This window comes from Hydra vulgaris, chromosome 02 (assembly GCF_038396675.1).
Source record: "Hydra vulgaris chromosome 02, alternate assembly HydraT2T_AEP".
Lineage (NCBI taxonomy): Eukaryota > Metazoa > Cnidaria > Hydrozoa > Anthoathecata > Hydridae > Hydra > Hydra vulgaris.
The window spans coordinates 3,221,936-3,242,500 of NC_088921.1; the positions used below are offsets into that span (position 1 = coordinate 3,221,936).

A 20,565-nucleotide genomic window follows, 5' to 3' on the forward strand; every position below is an offset into this window, starting at 1 on the left:
TTTAAGGCCGATTTTCACAGAACTTTTTTATTTTTATTTATACGCAAATAAAAGTTATTGGCAGATTCCACCAGACAAATATAGCTCTATGTTAACTACGCTACCCATTTGGAAGATTTAGATTTGAGCATCGTATTATTTATCTAATGGCTAAATCGGACGAATTTGTTTCCATTGTTATGATGAGGGAAATGCCGATGAGGGAAATGCCGAATCTACAAAAAGTAACGATTTTATCTTTTTTTTCGTGAAGCTATTTCCAGCACGAATCAAAAGTTTGATAATTTTCAAACAAGTTTTCAAGATGATCGTCGCGAACTAGACGAAATAAAATCAAGATTGAATTTTGTTGGTGGCGAATGCGAAGACAAATTATAGCAGTAGAAGAAAAAATAAATAAGGTTTGTGAAGATTTATCAAATGTCAGATAAGTGCAGGGAAAAATATCATCGGACAATACCGAACTAAAACTAAGAGCGTAGATAATGAAGATAGAAACCATAGAAACAGGCGAAATAACTTACGAATCGATGGCGTTGGTAAAGCAAACGAAGAAAAAGATTGGGATATAACAAAAGAAAAATAAAAAAACTTTTTAACGTACAACTTAGAATAGAAAAAGATAGTAAAATTGAACGAGCCCATCGAATGGGACTCGCTAAAGTAGCACGTACTCGAACAATTGTTCGAGCTCGTGCTACTTTAAAAAAACAATTGTTCGAGCTCGTGCTACTTTAAAGCTTCGTGATTATGAAGATAAAAAGTAATCCTAGAAAAACTAATGAAATTAAAAGGGAGCAATATCTTTATAAATGAAGATTATAGTTTTGCGACTCGAAAAATACGAAAAGAACTTTTTGAGCAGGCCAAGCTTCATCGACAAAATGGTCATTAGGCTAAAGTCGTGTACAATAAACTTCATGAGTCAAGGTTACGGTTAAGGTTCATGAGTTTAAAGAAAACATCCATAAAGTAATTGTTCAGGGTCGGGGTTAGGGTTAGGGTCAGGGTCATTAGGTGTTCATGAGTTTAAAGAAAACATCCATAAAGTAATTGTTAATTCGACGCACGGAAATGAAGAAAATGACCGCAGCGCAGTTGGTTGTTTGACGCACAGAAACAAGTAAGATTTTTAAAGTTTTGATTTAATTCATTGTTTTTATCTATTTTTTTTATTTTTTTATTTATTCGTTAAAAATGGCGACGCATTTTGAAAATTTAAAATCTTTTGAGGCTAACTTTTTAAATAACCTGTCTGAAGAAAATATAAACATTTTTCAAGAAACCCAAATGAACTTAATTGACACACCATATATTGATCCTTTATATTTTAAAATAAAAAACAATCATTGGTCTTTTCAGTTTTGCATATAAACATTAGAAGCATGCAGCAAAATTTTGAGAAACTAAAAGAGTTTTTAAATATTATAAATTACTCGTTCGACGTCATAGATCTTTAAGAGACTTGGCATGATTTTGAAAATTCTCTTGAATTAAATTCTACTTTGAATTTGCCATTTTATAAAATTATTAGTCAAACAAGAGGAGGCAGAAAAAGGAGAAAGGTCAGGGCTTTATGTCTCAAAAAAGCATGATTTTAATGTTAAAAAACATACTATGCTTCTCAAACGTTTATTTTGAAAGCCTTTTCATTGAAATTATGAATTAAAAATTTCGAAATATTTTAATCGGATGCGTTCATCGTCCACCAAGTGGTAAAATCAAATCATTTTAAACTTTTATCTAAAATACAATTGAAAAAATAAATAAAGAAAATAAAACTTAGTACGTTTTTAGAGACATAAACTGCTCTAACTTACTCAAAGTTTTTAGAGACATAAAATGCTCTAACTTACTCAAAGTTTCCGAAAACAAAATCCTTTTTTCATATGCTTCTTAAGTTTAATGTCTTGTCAGCAATAAATAAGTCAACACGAGTGTCAAAAACCTCGGCAACGGCAACAGACAATATTTTAATTAATAATTACCTGAAAATGGAATTTGAAACCGGGATATTTATGAACAATATTAGCGATCACTTTCCGATCTTTATAAAAGTAAGAAATTTAAAAACCATGTCTGATTGTGAACCAAAAGTTATAAATTTGAAAATACGCAATCTTAAAACAAGTAATACTAATGAATTATCAATTAGACTAAAACAAGAAACGTGGTCCAACGTGTATAGATGTCATGACACTAACGAAGCTTTCAATAATTTTTTAGATATATTCCTAGATTGCTATAATGAAGCCTGTTCTCAAAAGAACATACAAATTAAGACAGAAGCCGTTGCCAATCCGTGGATGGATAAATAACTGATAAAATGCTCAAAAAAGAAGCAAAATCTCTATAATAAATTAAAAAAAAATAAAAACACTGAAAATGAGATAAATTACAAAAATTATAAATATTTTTTCTAAAATCTTATCAAAAAGGCTAAAAAGAAATACTGCATTAATCAAATCATTAAATGCAAATCTGATAATAAGAAAACGTGGTCCATCATTAATGAGATAATGGGAAGAAAAAAAAATAAATTCAACTTCTTTACCAAAAAGAAATAATATTAACAACACTGACATATTCTGTAAAAAACAATTCTCGGAAGAATTTAACAAATATTTTATAAATATTAGTCCTATTCTTGCTAATAAAATAAGTCCAACATCTGATTCCTTTAAAGACTACTTAAAACCCGCAAATATCGCTAACATGAACAATAATGAAATCGGCTATAAAGAATTCGAAGAAGCCTTTTCCTCTTAAAAAAAAAAGAAAGCACAAAGGTTTGATGAAATAACTAGCGATTTACTTATCTTTAATAAAATCAGTTTAAGCAGACCTCTGATCCATATACTTAAGCCCTCAATAACATTGGGGATTTTCTCTGATGTACTTTAATTAGCAAAAGTAATTCCTACTTTTAAATGCAATAAACATTCAGACATAACCAATTATTAACCTGTATTAATACTTTCAAAGTATTTTAAAAACTTTTTTAACGTGCAATTTATAATAGAATCTATAATTACTTCACTAAAAACAAATTATTTTACCCAAACCAGTTTGGATTTCAAAAAAACCTTTCAACAGAGCATGCAATCATTGAATTTTTTCATCAAATAACTGATGCTTTTAAACCATCAGTTATTTGATTAAACAAAACAAATTTACTCCAGAAGTATTTATTGACTTATTAAATGTTTTTGAGGCAGTGACCATTGCACCCTTTTAAATAAACTAAAGCACTATGGTATAATTAATAAAACTTACAATTGGATTAAATTGGATCTACATCAAGTGGCAACAACATTATTGAAGCTTAAGCAAATGAATTTAATTCATTCAGACCTAAAACCAGAAAATATAATGTTAGTAGAACAAGAACGTCAGCCATATAAAGTAAAAGTTGTTGATTTTGGTAGTGCAACTCATACCTCAAAGCTGTGGCATCTAGTTACCTTCAGAGTCGATATTACAGGTAATAAATTTTCAATTTATTATAAAAAAATTAACTTTTTTATTTTATAAAACTTATTCAATAAATGGTTGGTAATATTAGATTTAAAAAGTTAGAAAAAATGCAAAAAAATTATTTCAAAACACATTTTTTATATATAATTTTTTTTACTTATATTCTTTTTTCAAATTTTTAACACACTATTAAAATATATTAATTAATAATAAAATAGTTTTGTTGCCATATTATTTATATGACTTTCATACTTCAAACTACATTCTGTGGTATATCAACATATAAATATTGTGTAACAGTGTGCTTGCTAGTGTAAAGTTGCCCCAAAAAAGTTTACTTTTATAAAATGTTTGAATTAATTGTTACATCTAATGTGGACTGGTTTGCATCCTTATAAATTGAAACGTTATCTTTGTTAGCTGAATAAAAACTATTGTTTAAACTAGTATATTTTTTTGTATATGCATTATATATAAACATATTAAGACATATTAATACATTTATTTAAACAACAACTTTATTTAGACTACTTATCTATATAATAAATTTATTAGTAGAATAAAATAAATAAAAACCAATATAAATAGTAAAATTGAATAAATAGAATAGTATAAAGTAAATAATATAATAAAATAAATATATAAAAAGGATAAATAAGAATAATATAAATAGTATACATAAAGTATTATGAAAACAAGATTAACTTAATAAAACTTTTAAAATGTTTTCATTTAGCAAAATTTCAAATCAATTAAAAAAGTTAAATAAATGTTTTTTACAGGAATAAAAAAATGTCCTGTTAGTATGCGTTTCTCTCTCTCTCTCTCTCTCTGAATAATAAAAGAAAAGATTGTTGCCATTCCAAACCCTCAGTCAATGTAGCACCATTACCTTGCAGCAGCAGGCTATACAATAGTCAATGTGTGTGTGTGTGTGTGTGTGTGTGTGTGTGTTTATATATATATATGTATATATATATATATATATATATATATATATATATATATATATATATATATATATATATATATATATATATATATATATATATATATATATATATATATATATATATAAAAGCACTGTTATTATCACAAAATTGGTAATTTTTATAAAAAATATTTGTGCATTGATCTTAAAATTATGAAAGATAATTTCACAATGTAACCACATAATAATAATAATACCATATTATTGTTATTATTATTATTATTACTACTAATATTTATAATTTAAACTTCAATATCAAAAATTAATTCATTTGGCAAATTATTAGGTAAAACTAGATAATAAAAAATATAATGCAATTAGAATTTAAACAACTGCAAATCATAACAGTCTAGTGGAATTTAGTGATGATAAATTTTTTTTTTTTAATTTAAAAAAAAATTGTGACTACTTATTTAAGTTTTATAAATATAAAATTTTATATTTAAATATAAAATTAAATATAAAATTGTTTAAAAGTTCAAACAACTTATAGTTTTTTTTTTTTAAACAAAAAACTCTAATAACATATAGACATTTTCATTTCTGAAATAAAATGATTTTTATTTTTCTTTGTTTTTACAATTAGAAATTGCAACTTGAAGCAATATGCATACTATTATGACTAATCTAAAGATCAATTATAACAAAAATATTTTTATCATAATTTAGGTTACCTGAATGTTTAAATATTTAAGTTTTTATTAGTTTATATTTTTTTTGTGTTATTTCAAAGTATTGTGTTGCAATACTTTGAAAAATATACAATGATTTTCTAAATACTGTACTCTAGATGACTGGTATTTCTCATTGAACTTAATAAAAATTTTATGAGTTATTATATTAAAAAAACTATGAGTTGTAGAGATATAATATTTCACTTGTTAAATACTCACAAGCAGTTTGTTTTTTATAAAAGTAACTACATGAGCTCAACAAATTTGCAACTTCTGCGCATGACTTGCGGTTTTATTACAATGAAAACAATAGGCAATATGTATGCGAGTTTCTAAGTGATATTTTTAAAAAGCCAATATATATTAACATATATTTATTTATCATTTGTAATTTTTTACATTGGCTGAAAATTAGAGAAAGAATCTTATTCAAGGTCCTTTTAATAATGCACAAACCTAATATCCTAGATGCACAAACATTATTATGCACTTTAATTCACTACTCAATGTCAGAAAGAACACTAAAATTAAAGGAAACAAAGTAATCTTTTTGGTAATCTAGCATTATCACACTATTGTCCTAAATTTTGGAATATTCTTTTGAATATCATCTGTCATGAAAAAATGCAATTATTCATAAGAAAAAAATCCAATCTTTCTTAATGGTAAATGGTGAACTATTACACCAAAAAAATCTTGAATATTAAAAAATTTACTATATAATTATTTGTTGCACAGCTGAGCAAGTGTTCTGCCAACTTATCCATTATTCTGGCTAAATACAGTAGCTGTGGGTAAACCTATGTAATTATATTTATTTTATATTTGTCCTTCTTTTTAATATCAATTAATTCATGTCTAATTTTTTAACTAAATAAAATTTTGAAATTTCCCCCAAACTAAAAGTGATCACTTAAATAGCACCTTGTATATATATACAATTAATTCTTGCTTATTCAAATACTGGTTTGTCTTGAACATTTGTTATCTTGTATATATTTCATTTGGTCCCTTAAAATCTTCTAATTGATTACTATTAAAATTCTCCATAAGCCAAACTTATTCTTTATTTTTTCATTGTTTTTAGATTTGTATAGAAAAGAATGTTTTCAGACATAAATAAAATGGTATAATAAAAACTGTGAACAAATAAAAGCCAATAAAGCAGCAATTTTTTAAATAGTTTTAATCAATAATAAAAGACTTTAAGGCACAATTTTATTAACAAATAATAAGGAAGTTGTTGTGTTGCTAAATTTTTTGAATGTCATCTTTTGCGTGTACAGCTTGGATACAATATAACTTCTTACATCAAAAATTTTTCAAGCTTTTATTAGTGTAATATTGTAAAATTTAATGTTTACACTTAAGCATTGAATAAAAGCTTAACTCAAATAATATCTAATATCTCTTATTACCTAAACAGGATGTTAGGTATGAAGAAATTTTATACAGCATCTTGCCGATATGAAAAAATTCAGGTGTGGCCTTTAAAAAAGCAGAAACAAAAAAATCATTGCATTCTGACATTTAAAAAAAATCATTGCGTTCTGACATTTAAAAAAAAGGCAACCCTTAGCTCGGGCCCATTGTTTTCTATCTCAATTTATATTAGCAAATTAAGTTCCACATAAATAGAAAAATTTGACATTTTTAGAAACATAAATATCTTTAAAATGATCTTTTTTGGTGGATTTTATTCATAGCATAGGTCTTGTTTTAAAGCGTTAAGCATGTAGCGATTTATGTACGCCTTAAGCAATTTTTACATAAGCAGTAAGCGATTTCGGTTAAGCTACTTTTTATCATTTTTTAACTTTTAAATTATACTATAGGCGGTAAGATAAAAGAAGTAATTAATTTTAAAAAAAGTCACATTAATTTTGAATGATGCTTATGAAAAAATATTTGTTACAAAAGTTTGAATGGCAATTATGTTTGATATAAGTGCTATCTGAATAATAATTTAAATAATTTTTTTCATTAGTATATATTTATTAATGAAAAAAAACTCAAATAAAATTAAAAGTTTAATTTTAATTTTTCTTTGCTTGAAGCAAAGATCATAAAAACATAATTTAATTCTGATAAAAAATATATGGTTTAATTTAAAACTAATTTAATAAAAACATAATTTTAAATTATGTTTTTATATAAATATAAAATTAAATTAAAAAAATATAATTTAATTTTGATTTAAAAAATATGTTTATTTAAAAAATGAGTTTATTAAAAATAAAGTTAATGCTTAGGTTTCTAAATCCATTTAAAAATATTACTAAATATTGTTCAATTTTTAAAATTTGTTCTTAAAAAAAATCAGCTTGTTTTTATCGTAATTGCTTTTTCAGTTTTCCTTTTTTTTTTTCTACTCAAAATTAAATTTTAAATAAGCTGCATCAAACATTTGCACTAAAAAATTATTTAATCTTTTTTTTTATAATGCAAGTTAAATTATTTTTTGATAAACAATATATTCAGCAATGTAATTTTAATAATAATAATAATTTTAATAATAAACTAATAAACTTTTTAAATAAAGCAAATAAAGTAACGTAATTTTTTTTATTTGTTACTCACTAATTTTTTTTTTAGTAAAAAATCATTTGTAGTTGCAAAGTCACTATTAGAAATTTAAGAAGTAATCATTTAAAAAAATCCAAAATTAAACATACTTTAATTCAAAATACAAATGTCAAGAAAAGATTTGTTAATACTAAACATTAATAAAAATGCAATATTAAATTTAAATATTTAATTTAAAAAAAAGGAAAATAAACATTCCTTTATAATAATAATAATGAAAAAGCCATTAAATAACATTTAGCTCCTGTTGCGGTAATTAATATTATTGCATTAATTTAAAAAAGTTAATGTCTTTAAAAAAATAAAGAGAATTTTATGGCGTCAAATATCGCGTTAAGCTAATGCATTAAGCATATTTTATTTATAACAAGGTTTGTAGCAGAAATATTTTTATACTTTTAAATGTTAAATTATAATTAGTCAACTTCTTACTTCAATACTTTAAATGTTGCCAAAAGTTGGGTAACATTAATATATAAAAAAGTTACTATGAATATATCATTATTTATAAATAGTAATTATAAGATTCTTACCTCTTCTTCACCCGAGCTATCTGCATGGTGTACAACATTTATATTTTCAGTTAAACCTTCCTGCATATAATGTAGTATTTTAAATACTTCAGTGTTTTAAAACTTAAAGTTTAAAAAAAACTTACAAAATTTTTTTGCATTTTTTTACATAGATATTTGTACTTTAGTTTACCTAATTCTATATTGTAATTTTTATCATTAAATAAATTTTTATGTATAAACTTTAAATAAATTTATAGTGATTTAAAGTTGCATTATTGAATAGAGCGTTATTTAAAAAACTTGTTGCAGAATGCTATTTTAGAATTCAAATGCCACTAAGGCATGTAAGAAGCAGAGTGAGATTCATTCATCTCATGAGGGTAGCAAAAATAAATTTAATAAAATAAATTACAGTATTGTGCAAATTAGTTCGGACAGTGGCAAAATTGGAATAATTTTCACAATAAGCCCAACTTTTAGCTATGATACTAAAGATTCTCTTGTTTTTTCAGATAAATAAGTGTTTTACTGTAGTCTAGTGGTGTCTGGCAACTCTTTGCTGCTGAAAAAGACATTCTAGCAAACGCATCAGTGGCTTCAGTGCTACTCCAGGTTTTGTGCAGAAAGGTTGTGACAGAGGTTGTGACGGATTATTCACCTCGTATTCACAATGGGCATCACTCCCAAGAAACGTGCAAGCATCATAGCTCTTAAAGAACATGCTGGTTTGAGCATTAGACAGATTTGAATTGGATACATCTTGCCAGCGTATCCAATTCACTTTTGTCAAAGGTATCTCTGGTATTCTAAAGTAATAACTTCAGGTTCTTGTACTCTTGCCATAATCTTGTCACATATGGGTAATGAATATTTGGTTTTGTTGTTGATCTTTCAAAAAGATCATTCATGATATGTAAAATATGGCGGTGGCATCCTAAAAAAGAAGGTTTTTCTAGTCCAATGGTTTTGAAATGTTTCTGTGACAGTGTTACTACACCAATTCTTGTTCCGATATTTACATTTGTTGTATCAGATACAACCATTTTTATGGCTAGCCACAGCTCATATTCATCCAGCACAAGTTTTATCCCATTAAATATTGTTTCACCTTTTCCATTCATCAGCTCAAGAACAGCAAGTCTAACCTTTCTCTTTTCATATTTAAAAACAACTACTTGATGTTCCATTTTCTCTATGTGTTTTCCATCAAAGTGTAAAGACCGCTTTTCATTTTTTAAGTTCTCCATATAATTTGCTTTCAACTTTTCTCCTTCTTTCCCAACATCTTTGTAGACACCACTATGAGTCGGAGTAGGAATAGAAATTCCATTTTTTGATAAAGTTTTGCAGACTTTATGTGCTTTTTTGGTACTAATCTTTGCAGAAATCACCAAATTTACAGACAAATTTGTTTTTTGTCTTTTAGATGATGATGACAAACTTTCAACATCTTTAGTTTCAGTAACACTGCTGGAACACTGCTCTTCAGTTACTGAATAACCTCCTTCAGTAGCTGATTCTTCGAAATCTCAGTCTTGGCTGATTTGTTTCTTGAACATTTGGTTCTTTATCAACACCAGTTTTCTTGGATGAATACCTTCAGTATCTTTAATCGTGGCACAATATCCAACTTTTCCATTTATTGACATTTGCGGACCATAAAACTCTTTATCTTCCTGACACAACCACTCACCTTTCTCATCAGTTTTGTTAAACAATCGGGTAAAATTTTGAGTTCCAGGTTTTCAACTATTTTTGTCAAGTGTTTTCAATACATTTTCTATTTTTCTTTCTGATGGTGATTTACCTTGTAAAATTGAAATATTCAGCTTTCTCCATATTATTTCAATTTCTTTAGCCAACTCTCTCCTTTCTGCTTTTTATATTTGATGAGAAACTTTTAAATTAATCTATAATATGCTGTTCTGAAGACATTTTATTCATTTCACTAATACTTTAAACAATAGCACATATTCTTGAAGTCTTAGCTTTTTCAAATCTCACTAAATTTGATTCCCAAACTTTCTTATTCTTGTCTGAAGCAAGACCATTTTTAGCGATTTTTATATGTCTATAGGAAAAATTATTTTCAGCTTGGGGGTAATCTTTTTCAAAAATTAACATTAAAAACTTATATTTTCTGTTTATAAATATAACTTCTCCACTCATGGTGAAAGGGGGAATTAAAAATTCTTAAAAAAATTTTTTAGTCATACCCCTAATAAAAATATATATATATATATATATATATATATATATATATATATATATATATATATATATATATATATATATATATATATATATATATATATATATACATATATATTATATGTGTGTATATTACATGTATATATTATAAATATATTATATGTTATATATAATATATATATATATATATATATATATATTATATATATATATATATACATATATATTATATGTGTGTATATTATATGTATATGTTATAAATATATTATATATTATAAATATATTATATGTATATATTATATGTGTGTATATTATATGTATATATTATAAAATATATTTTATAAAAAAAATTATAAAGGGAATAAAGTAAAATATCCCCATAAACGCTGATTTATAATTGCAACTGATTTATAATTAACTGAGCAAGTTATAGTAAATACAAATATTTAAACAATGTTTTTGAAAGTAATTGTAATTTTTTGAGTTAATCAAGTTTTTATAATACTGCAGTAATATATTAATATATAATAATATACTATTATAGTAATAGTATATTATTTATTCATATTATTTATTTATACTGATTTTACTATCTCAAGAAAATGCTCTCTATAATAATACATCGATTTCACTCTAAACAATAGTTTTTACTCTGCTGAATAAGATTAAGTTTTAGGATTTAATTTTTTTCTGTCTTAAAATCTTTTAAACAATTCCCTTTACAATTACCACAATTGTTTTTAATAAAAAATTTTAACTTTAAAGTTTATTTTTATAACAATCTTAGTCTAGTTATTTTAAGAAATATAGAAACCAGCACTTTGTATTATGCAATGCAGCAGCAATTAATTTAAGTTACATGATATTGATATTTGTGCTATCATTGCTTGCATTAACAACGCTGTTAAATTTATTAGTAATTATTAGTTTGTTAACTTAATTTGGAAATCGTTTTTTTATTTTTTAATAAATTAGTAATTTAATAAAAGTAATTTAATGCAGTTGAGTTGCCTCTTCGCACAACTGCATCAAAATAATATTTTTAATCTTTTTTTAGTTAAATCCCTATGACTTGAACTCAAACTTACAGTAACTCAAAGTATTTTTAAATTCTCGTTGAAAATAATTTGTTATAAGAATCACCTGATAATTTAAAAATTTATGTACTATTTAATATAATGAATAGACTAATTTAATGATTAGACTTTAGTAAATATTTTAAATATTTATTCAAGTTTATTCATTTTCTCTGTCCCTTAGAGGTTCGAGTTATTGAAAGTTTAATGTAATTGTATTTTGAATGAGATATTTTATTTTAAATTGAATTACAATTTTAGAGCACCTAAGATAATTCTGGGACTTCCATTTGATGAAGCAATCGATATGTGGTCATTAGGTTGTGTTGCTGCAGAGTTGTTTCTTGGTTGGCCGTTGTATCCTGGTCCTAGTGAATATGACCAGGTAGTGTTATTTTTAGTGAATATAATATATTATTATAATATTTTTTTTGTTGAGTATGAATAGTGAAAATAAACATTCACCAAGTAGACATCAACTAGCGAGGAAACTTTTTTTAATAACTTTTCAACACTAATGCTGAAATTCGACATTCAAGGTCTTTGTGCAAACAAAGTTTTGCTTGCTACAGTAGGTTTTTGTTTAAAAAATTTGATGAAATGTTAGAGTAAAGATTAATAAAAATGTATTCAATACATCACAGTAAATTTTCCAATAAAGTAATTCAAAATAACCATAAAATTTACTTACTATACTTAACTAATCCTAATGTACGCTTTGTACATATTTTTAATAACCATAAAATTTACTTACTAATCTTAACAATTTTAATGTACGCTTTGTACATAATTTTAATGTTTACAAAGAGTTTCATTTCTAGCAAAATCAAATAAAAAGGTGTTATAAAACTTTTGTGAGTTTTAACAATAAATTATTCCTGTAAAAAAGAAGAATTTGCTTATTGAACAATGCATAATAACATTCGCGCAAAATTTTTTAAAGTCAATCAGGTTAAAGTCAAGCATTGCATGGTTAAATATGAGAAATATCTTTTTTATGTAGGCTAGTTTATTTTAAGCGTAAATGCTTTTATTGAAGTTGTCTGTCAAGTGGTAAATTTTTGAAAGTGTTAAATTAATTAAATTTTCAAGCTTCTGGCTAGTTGTTTAAAGTTTTGTAATGTATTTTTACCATTTGTCATTTTAATTCTAATTCATTGTAATTCATGTTTTTTTACCATTTGTCATTGTATTTCTAATTCATTGTAATTCATGTCATTGTAATTTATGTCATTCTAATACCTGAAAAAATGTAACTAAGACTAAAATCAAAAATAAATTACCAAAAAAAGTAAATAAATTATTTTGCCTAGATAAATTTTATTATTATTAATTTTTTTCAGTAGCTGGATATATTCATAGACATAGGACATAGACATACACATAGGGCATACACATAGGACATACACATAGGACATACACATAGGACATACACATAGGGCATACACATTTTTTTTTTTTTTTGTTATTTCACCTCCCCAAGGCTCAGAAGGCCACTATAGATGAGGAGGCTACTTAATTGTGGTTATAACCCTCTCTCAACTCTATAACTCCGAAACACGAACCTTGGCGAACAAGGCCGCTGCGCGGAAAAACAAGTTGAAACATAGGACATAGATATGGGCATAGATATGTTAGGTACAGTCATGGACAGGAAATTGTGCATAGTGATTGCACTCAAATCCCGAACAGGCTCTTCAATCTTGACCACAGCTCTTGAGATGTTTAAAACGAGGAAAAGTTTAAAAAACTTAAAGTTTTTAAATTATAGGTTGCTTGCCCAAACCAACACTCAGTTGATGTAGTGGCACCTCTTTGTAGCAGCAGACTGTGAGATATATATATATATATATATATATATATATATATATATATATATATATATATATATATATATATATATATATATATATCTACTATAGCATAATTTGCTTACTTTTTTTGTTTATCTAAATCAATATGGCTTTTTTAGAAAAAGAAGGAAAATGAAGAATAATGAATGAAAAGATTGCTGCCCCATGCCAAACCCTCAGTCCAAGTAACAGCACTCTGCTGCGAGTCAGGCTATTTGTCAGTTGATGTATGTTCTGAAGCCCCTGTCAGCAGGCTATTTCAGTATGACGTTAGACTGCTCACTTAAATCAGCAGTATAAGATACATATATACATACATACATACATACATACATACATACATACATACATACATACATACATACCTACATACATACACACAGTGTGTTAGCCAGAAAAAAAATTAATACAGTAATTTTGAAAAATTGGGATTTTAGCATTATTTTTGTAGGAATGTTTTTCTGTTTTATTATTGTTTCATTATAATTGTTCAACTTGTTTCATTCTGAGCAACCTTAAGTTTTCTTAAGTAATCTTTTAGTAATCTTAAGTAATAATAAGTAATCTTTCAAGTTTTTCTTAAGTAAAGGCCAGACGTCTGACCTTTACTTAAGAAAAACTTAATAAAACTGTATTTAAACATATTCATAAAATACGCAATTTTTAAATAAAATTCTTTGTTAATTTATATCATGCTTTTTATCTAAAACAATCATTAAAATTTGTAAATTTTTTTAAAAGTGTGTTGGGAAGTATAAAAAATATTTAATTAGAAAGTTAACAAAACAACAAAAAAAACTTCGTAATGTTTTCAGCTACATTGACTTTATAAATATTTTTAAAAAGTTTATTGAAACACATTTGTTGTCGTTTTTGTTTACAAAATTAAGAATAAAAATTAAAAAAAAAAATTACATTCATCATTAAAAAAAATACTTTTGAAATAAATAAAAGTTTTATTTACTATTCTATGATAAAATTTTGTTTAAAAGCGTTAAGGATGGTGTAAAAACATTTCATTAGTAAGTTTAAATAGCATAACAAAAAAAAAAATTTGGCTTAGTTATGTTTTTGACTTTTAATTTTATGGATTTATCTAAAAGTTTATTGAAACAATTGTTTTCATTGTTGTTTATAAAATTAATTGTACAAATTGTTTTAAAAACATTTACATTCATTGTAAAAAACACACTTCTTAACTATGTAATATCTTTTTATTATTTAAATTGTTTTTTATAGTATACAATTATTAAAAGTGATTTCTTGCTTTATTACCCAATACTTTGTTTTAGTGTATTTTTGAAACGTTTACAAAAATTGAAAAAGATGTGGTCAAGTTGTCACACTAAAAAATAAATTTGTGGTTAGAAATAACATGCGATTGCATGTCTTTCTACCACTAATAGTGCATATGAGTTTGCATATTACATTTAAATATCTTAACTATTAGCCAAAGTTGCAAAATGGATGCAATCTATAACTGTTAAACAAGTTATTATATCTCTAGCTTTGTAATTTATTTTATTGAAGTTGGCAGCAATACTTATAAAATAAAAATTTTGATTTAAAAAGTGAAAATTTTACTGACAGTGGGAGTCTACCTCTAGATAAAAGGCAAAATTTACTGGAAACAGCCTCTAACATTATTTTGAACCTGTCAGGTAATGTCTGAAAGGTAATCTGCTATTCAACAAATGTCTTAAGGCTAACGTCCCTTCTTCAGTATTTTTGCTTGTCTAAACACTTTCATGCATTACCACAATATGTAGCTGCACTAACATTCCTATTCATACCTTTATATGCGATTATTATTATTATATAACAATGTTTGTGAAGATGTTAAAAAAAAGCTAAAACCTTTTTTTCATATCTTTTGTTATACAACCTGTACTTCCTTGCATACAGGTACAAGGCACTTTTATATCTTAGTTTTTGTTCTATTAAAATTGCACTTGTTAAGCTTATAAACCTTTTCAATATTCTGTAAGCAGAGCTTTTTTTAATAAAGTTAATGTAACACCAAGGATTTAGTTAAAGAGTTTTTTTATTATACTTAAATGTTAATATTGATTATTATATATAAATTATAAGTATTATATCAATAATCATATAAATTATAAGTATTCAGTAATTGATTAAGATTTTTTTTTAATTTTACTTTTTATTTATAGTTTAAACAAAATTATAGATAATTGGATGTATTATTAAACTTGATTTTATAATATCTAGATAAGATACATTACACAAACTGAAGGTCTTCCGCCTCAGCATCTATTGCAAGCAGCCGCACCATCAAAACGAAATCGATACTTTAAAAGAGTACTTGATATGTATGGGCAGTATGAGTGGGTACTTAAGGTAAATTTTTTTAAATATAAAGAATAAAGTAATATTATGCTTAATTTGACTGACTTATTAGTACTCAGACAGTTGATAGCCTTGTGTCTTTACCATTATTATGTTTTCTGGGAAAGTTTCAAGGTAAACTTAAATATATATTTTTCAGGTATGATCATCTTGGTTAAATTTAAAATAAACTTTAAGTTTATGGTTGGCCTTCTGAATCATGATTTCGATTTTTGTTATATTTGCAAAGGTCATTTAAAAATGATTCTGTTGCATTTGGTTGCACTGTAAAAGTACGGAAGCATTGTTTTTTGTAATTTTTTATTAACTTTACTCCAACGAGTTTAAATTAAGACATCCTAATATTTTATTTCTTCATTTTTTAAATAAGTAATTAGTAGCCTTGTTAGGAGTGAATTGTTAAAAAAATAACATGTCTTACAAAAATCTCCTTCAGAACTCTATCTCTATTTATCTATTTAATAAGTTTATTTAACTATTTAATAAATGCTTCACTGAATCATGTTCAATTAAGGACTTGTTAAAGATTATTTGCCTGGTGCAAATTAATTTAATTTATCTGGTGCAATATGGCAGTTCTAATTTTTAAATATGAATAATCATAACCATTTATTGTATTCTCTTTATAATCTTATACTTCTATCTTATATCTTTATTATATTTTCAAGTCTTCAACAAACTTCTATTGTCTTGAGTCTAACAACTTACTCTCTGACAATGAATACGAAGTGTGATTGTCTTGTTCTACAGCTAACTTGTTAACTGTTATAAAAAAAAGGCTGTAGTGTACATTAAATAGAAGTAGGCAAGGGCTACTTCTTCCGACACATCAAAAGCTTTCAATAAAGTCTGGTATACTGGTTTTCTGCGTAAGCTTGTTTCACATGGTGTATCTGGGTATGTTTATTAGATTATGAAATCATTTCTTTCTAACCCTGGTATTACCACTCTTCTTTATTACCAGTATAGTTCTGGGGTACTTCATGGTTCCATCTTTGGTCCTGTGTTTTATCTCATCTATATTAATGATCTTCATGAAAATCTTACATCTAAAGTGGCTTGTTTGCTGATGACAAAACTAAAAGCTCTTTTTTTTAATTACATAAAAAAATTGATCTTAAATCTAGTTTCTCACTTCTATGACAACTTGGAGCTTGCAGTAGTTAGTGAAAATTACCTCTAACAAAACTCAGTTATTTACTGCAAACAATTTTGGTAATATTATTGGTATTTCTGTCTTGATTGAAAGACTTTTTTTTCTTTTTTTCTTTTTTTTTTTTTAAACATCTTGGCATCCAACAAGGCTGCAAGCAGCTACTAATTAATGTTGGAAGTTACTGAAAGAAAAAAGACGAAGATTGTAGAGCAAGATAACGATTGACGGACGACTTAAAGGATTGCAAGTTAGATGAATCAGGAAAGCAAGATGAAGGAAGCGAATTCCAAAGAGCTGATGTTCGAGGAAAAAAACTAGACAAATAAGCGTTTTTGGAGCACTTAAGAACAGTCACAGAAAAAGGATGACACTTAATTGAATGACGAGTAACACAAGAATGAATTTTAGTAGATGGCACAAGAGACTATAGCTCTTTAGAGCAGTGCCCATTATAGTATTTGTAGAAAAGAAAAAGAGAAGCAACATTACAACAATGTGATAATGGTTGGAGGTTGGCTGCAAGAGCAGGTCCAACTATGTTTACAATGCGTTAATGCACCTTGACTAAACAAGAAAGGGCATCATTAATAGAAACGTCCCAGATATGGCAACAGTATTCCATACAAGGCCGGATTTGAGATTTATAGAGATAGAGATTAGAATCCAAAGAAAGAAAGTGATGAGCTCGATAACGAGATGCAACCTTAGCAGATGCTAATTTTGCAACGGATTTGATATATGGTTTCCAAGAAAGATTGGAAGTAAGAGTTAATCCTAGAATATGAAGAGTAGATGACTCATCGAGTACATCACCGTTCATAAATATAGGAAGATCTAAATTATTGCGATAACGATTGCCTGAAAAAAATGGAGTTTTATCTGAATTAAAGTTCACCAGCCACTGTGAGTCTCATGCTGTAGCAGAAGTGAGATCCTTTTCAAGCTCAAATGCCCCCTCCAAGCAATCAGAGGGTGTTGGTTCTCTAATTTAAATCTAACGATCCTCCAGATATTCCACTTTAAATGTGAGAATATCTGGAGGATCGTTATTGTAAATTAAAAAGAGTATAGGGCCAAGGATAGAACCTTGAGGAACCCCTGAAGTTACAGAATCCAATTGTAATATAAAAGTTGTCCATCGAGGACAACTTTTATACCACAATTGGAAAGGAAGGATTCAATAATCTTTAAGATGTTGTCAGACACACCATAAGAAGAAAGCTTATGGAGAAGACCAACATGCCAAACTTTATCAAAAGCTTTTGAAATGTCAAGAGCGATGGCCTTAACATCGCTACCTTTATCTAATGCGCGATAAAACCTATCAGTTATTACTGTTAGCAAATCAGCTGTAGAATGAGAAAATCGAAATTGATGGTCAGAAAGTAAGTTATTAGGTTCAAGATGAGAAATTGAGTGTTTATTAGTTAAATATTCAAAAACCTTGCTTATGATAGGAAGAAGACTTATGGGACGTTAGTTAGAAGAATCACATTGCTCTCCAGAATTTTTGAAGATAGGGATAATAGATGCTTTCCAGCTGGCTGGAAAACAAGACTCTGATAAGCACTTGTTGAATGGTTTTGAGAGTATAGACGGCAGCTCCAGAGAACATTTCTGCAAAACAATAACAAGTATGTTGTCCGGGCCACAAGCTGTAGAAGAGTCTAGGCATGAAATCACTTTAGATACAGAAGGTGAAGTGATATGAATGTCAAGCAATGGATCTGAACCATACATGAGAGGTGGAATTACAGATTTGCCCATTAAAGCATATGAAAGAATAGTCTGTGGATTCAAACCTAGTTTCACGACAAATGGGTGAATTCTTACAAATGTAAATGCCCAGGCCAAGCATGTGACTATTGGAGTCTTTACGAATTAAAGGAAGATAACCATCAACACTAAGATCAGAAGATGAGACAGCCGAAATCAAATTAGTCTCATAAAGCGGAAGTAAGTCTGGTGAAACTTTGCAAGAGATAAGACTCAACAGAAGGAAAGTTACGTCGAAGACCACGAATATTAGTGAGTGATAGGTTTAGAGAACTTGGTGATGATGATGGTTTTTTGTGTTTTGTAGTTTTTGGTACTTTATTCATTTTTAAATTAGATTGAAGAACTTGACTCAAAGCATAGATAGTACTCAGAACATTGTTTAATAGCCCAAGCAATTGCCTCATTACTACTAATAAACCCTAAGCTGTAACAAAGGGCTTCAAATGTGGCCTCCGCAATGCACACCAAAAGTACAAAAAGGGACACCATCCATGCGCAACATGGCACTGTTAATATTTTGGTATTTTTCAGCTGTTGATGGAATCAGCCTCTCTGAGAGCTACCACTGAGTTTGGGAAACCTGACTACCAGCCAGCCTCAGAACCATAAAACTGAGTTTTAGAGCTGTACCCTCATTAGGAGATAATAGAATGAGTTGCCTAGTCATAAAAACAGAGGCACAAGTAAAACCCATGAATTGAGTCAAAAAGATCGAGCATTCAACATCCTTAACTGGAAACAATGTATTAAAAATACATCTGCGCCAGCCTAATAGATGAAGAAGGGGTGCGAGGCTGGTCAACAGATAGAATCTGTTTACCCCTTAAGTCTTTGCCTAGGAGGCCTTCTACAAGACAGTAGCCGGGTGCATTTAACATCTGCCCAAGATGAGTATTTTTATCAAGACACCATCTCTAGCCTTTACTCAACCAAGAGCCCCAAGGCAGGGGGTGTTTTAAGTCGGAGTTGGCATCTCCTAGCCTTTGCCTAAAAAGGTGTATCCTACAAGGCAGCAGGACATGAAGCAGATTGTACTGGGTTACATGTTACCAGAAGCAGGGTAACCTGATCTGACAAATTTTATTTAGTCCTCTATTTTACATTTTAAATTATTATTCATTACCTCTCATAGAAGCATTGTAATTACTGTTAATATTTGCTAAGGGTGCCTCTTAATTGTGCTTGTCATTCTTTAACCATCTATTCTCTTTTGTACTTCAACAAGCCCCTGTATGTTTTTATATTTAGGATGGTTCTTTTAATCTTTTCTCTGCTAAACAAGGTCTATAAATATTATTTAATTTAGTTTGTAAATATAGTTATATATGTTCTATATATACATTAAGGTGTCCCAAAAAACAATATCTTTTTAAAATAAATACTGCCAACCTCTTAATGTCTTCTATATGATAAAAAAACACTGGTTTTAAAAAATTTTTGAATTAAAAATTTTTTTAGGGATCCCACCAAGACTTTTGAACATATAACAAGTTCCTAAAATTATAAAAAAAAAATTCTTTAAGTGTATAATGTAACATCTCGAATGAAGCGTTATCATATGAAAGTTTCAATAATGATAATTGTATAAAAAATCCATTAAAAAAAAATATATATAGATTTTTAATTCAAAATTTTTTAAAAACCAGTGCTTTTTTATCATATAAAACACATTAAGGGGGTGGTAGCATACATTTTTAAAAAATGTTGTTTTTTGGGACACCCTAATATATATATATATATATATATATATATATATATATATATATATATATATATATACATATATATATATAAACATATATATATATATATATATATATATATATATATATATATATATATATATATATATATATATATATATATATATATATATATAT

At 26.9% G+C, this 20,565-nt stretch overlaps 1 protein-coding gene across 1 annotated transcript in view; it reads left to right on the top strand.

Annotated features, from left to right (window-relative positions):
• Positions 1-3,351: 3,351 nt before the first annotated feature.
• LOC100204591 (homeodomain-interacting protein kinase 1) overlaps positions 3,352-20,565 on the top strand; it is a 30,176-nt gene continuing 12,962 nt past the window's right edge. The window contains exons 1-3 of the mRNA XM_065789796.1: positions 3,352-3,484; positions 11,792-11,915; positions 15,613-15,741. Coding sequence (XP_065645868.1) covers positions 11,838-11,915; positions 15,613-15,741 — 207 coding nt within the window. The 5' untranslated portion in view covers positions 3,352-3,484; positions 11,792-11,837. The remainder of the gene's footprint in view (positions 3,485-11,791; positions 11,916-15,612; positions 15,742-20,565) is intronic.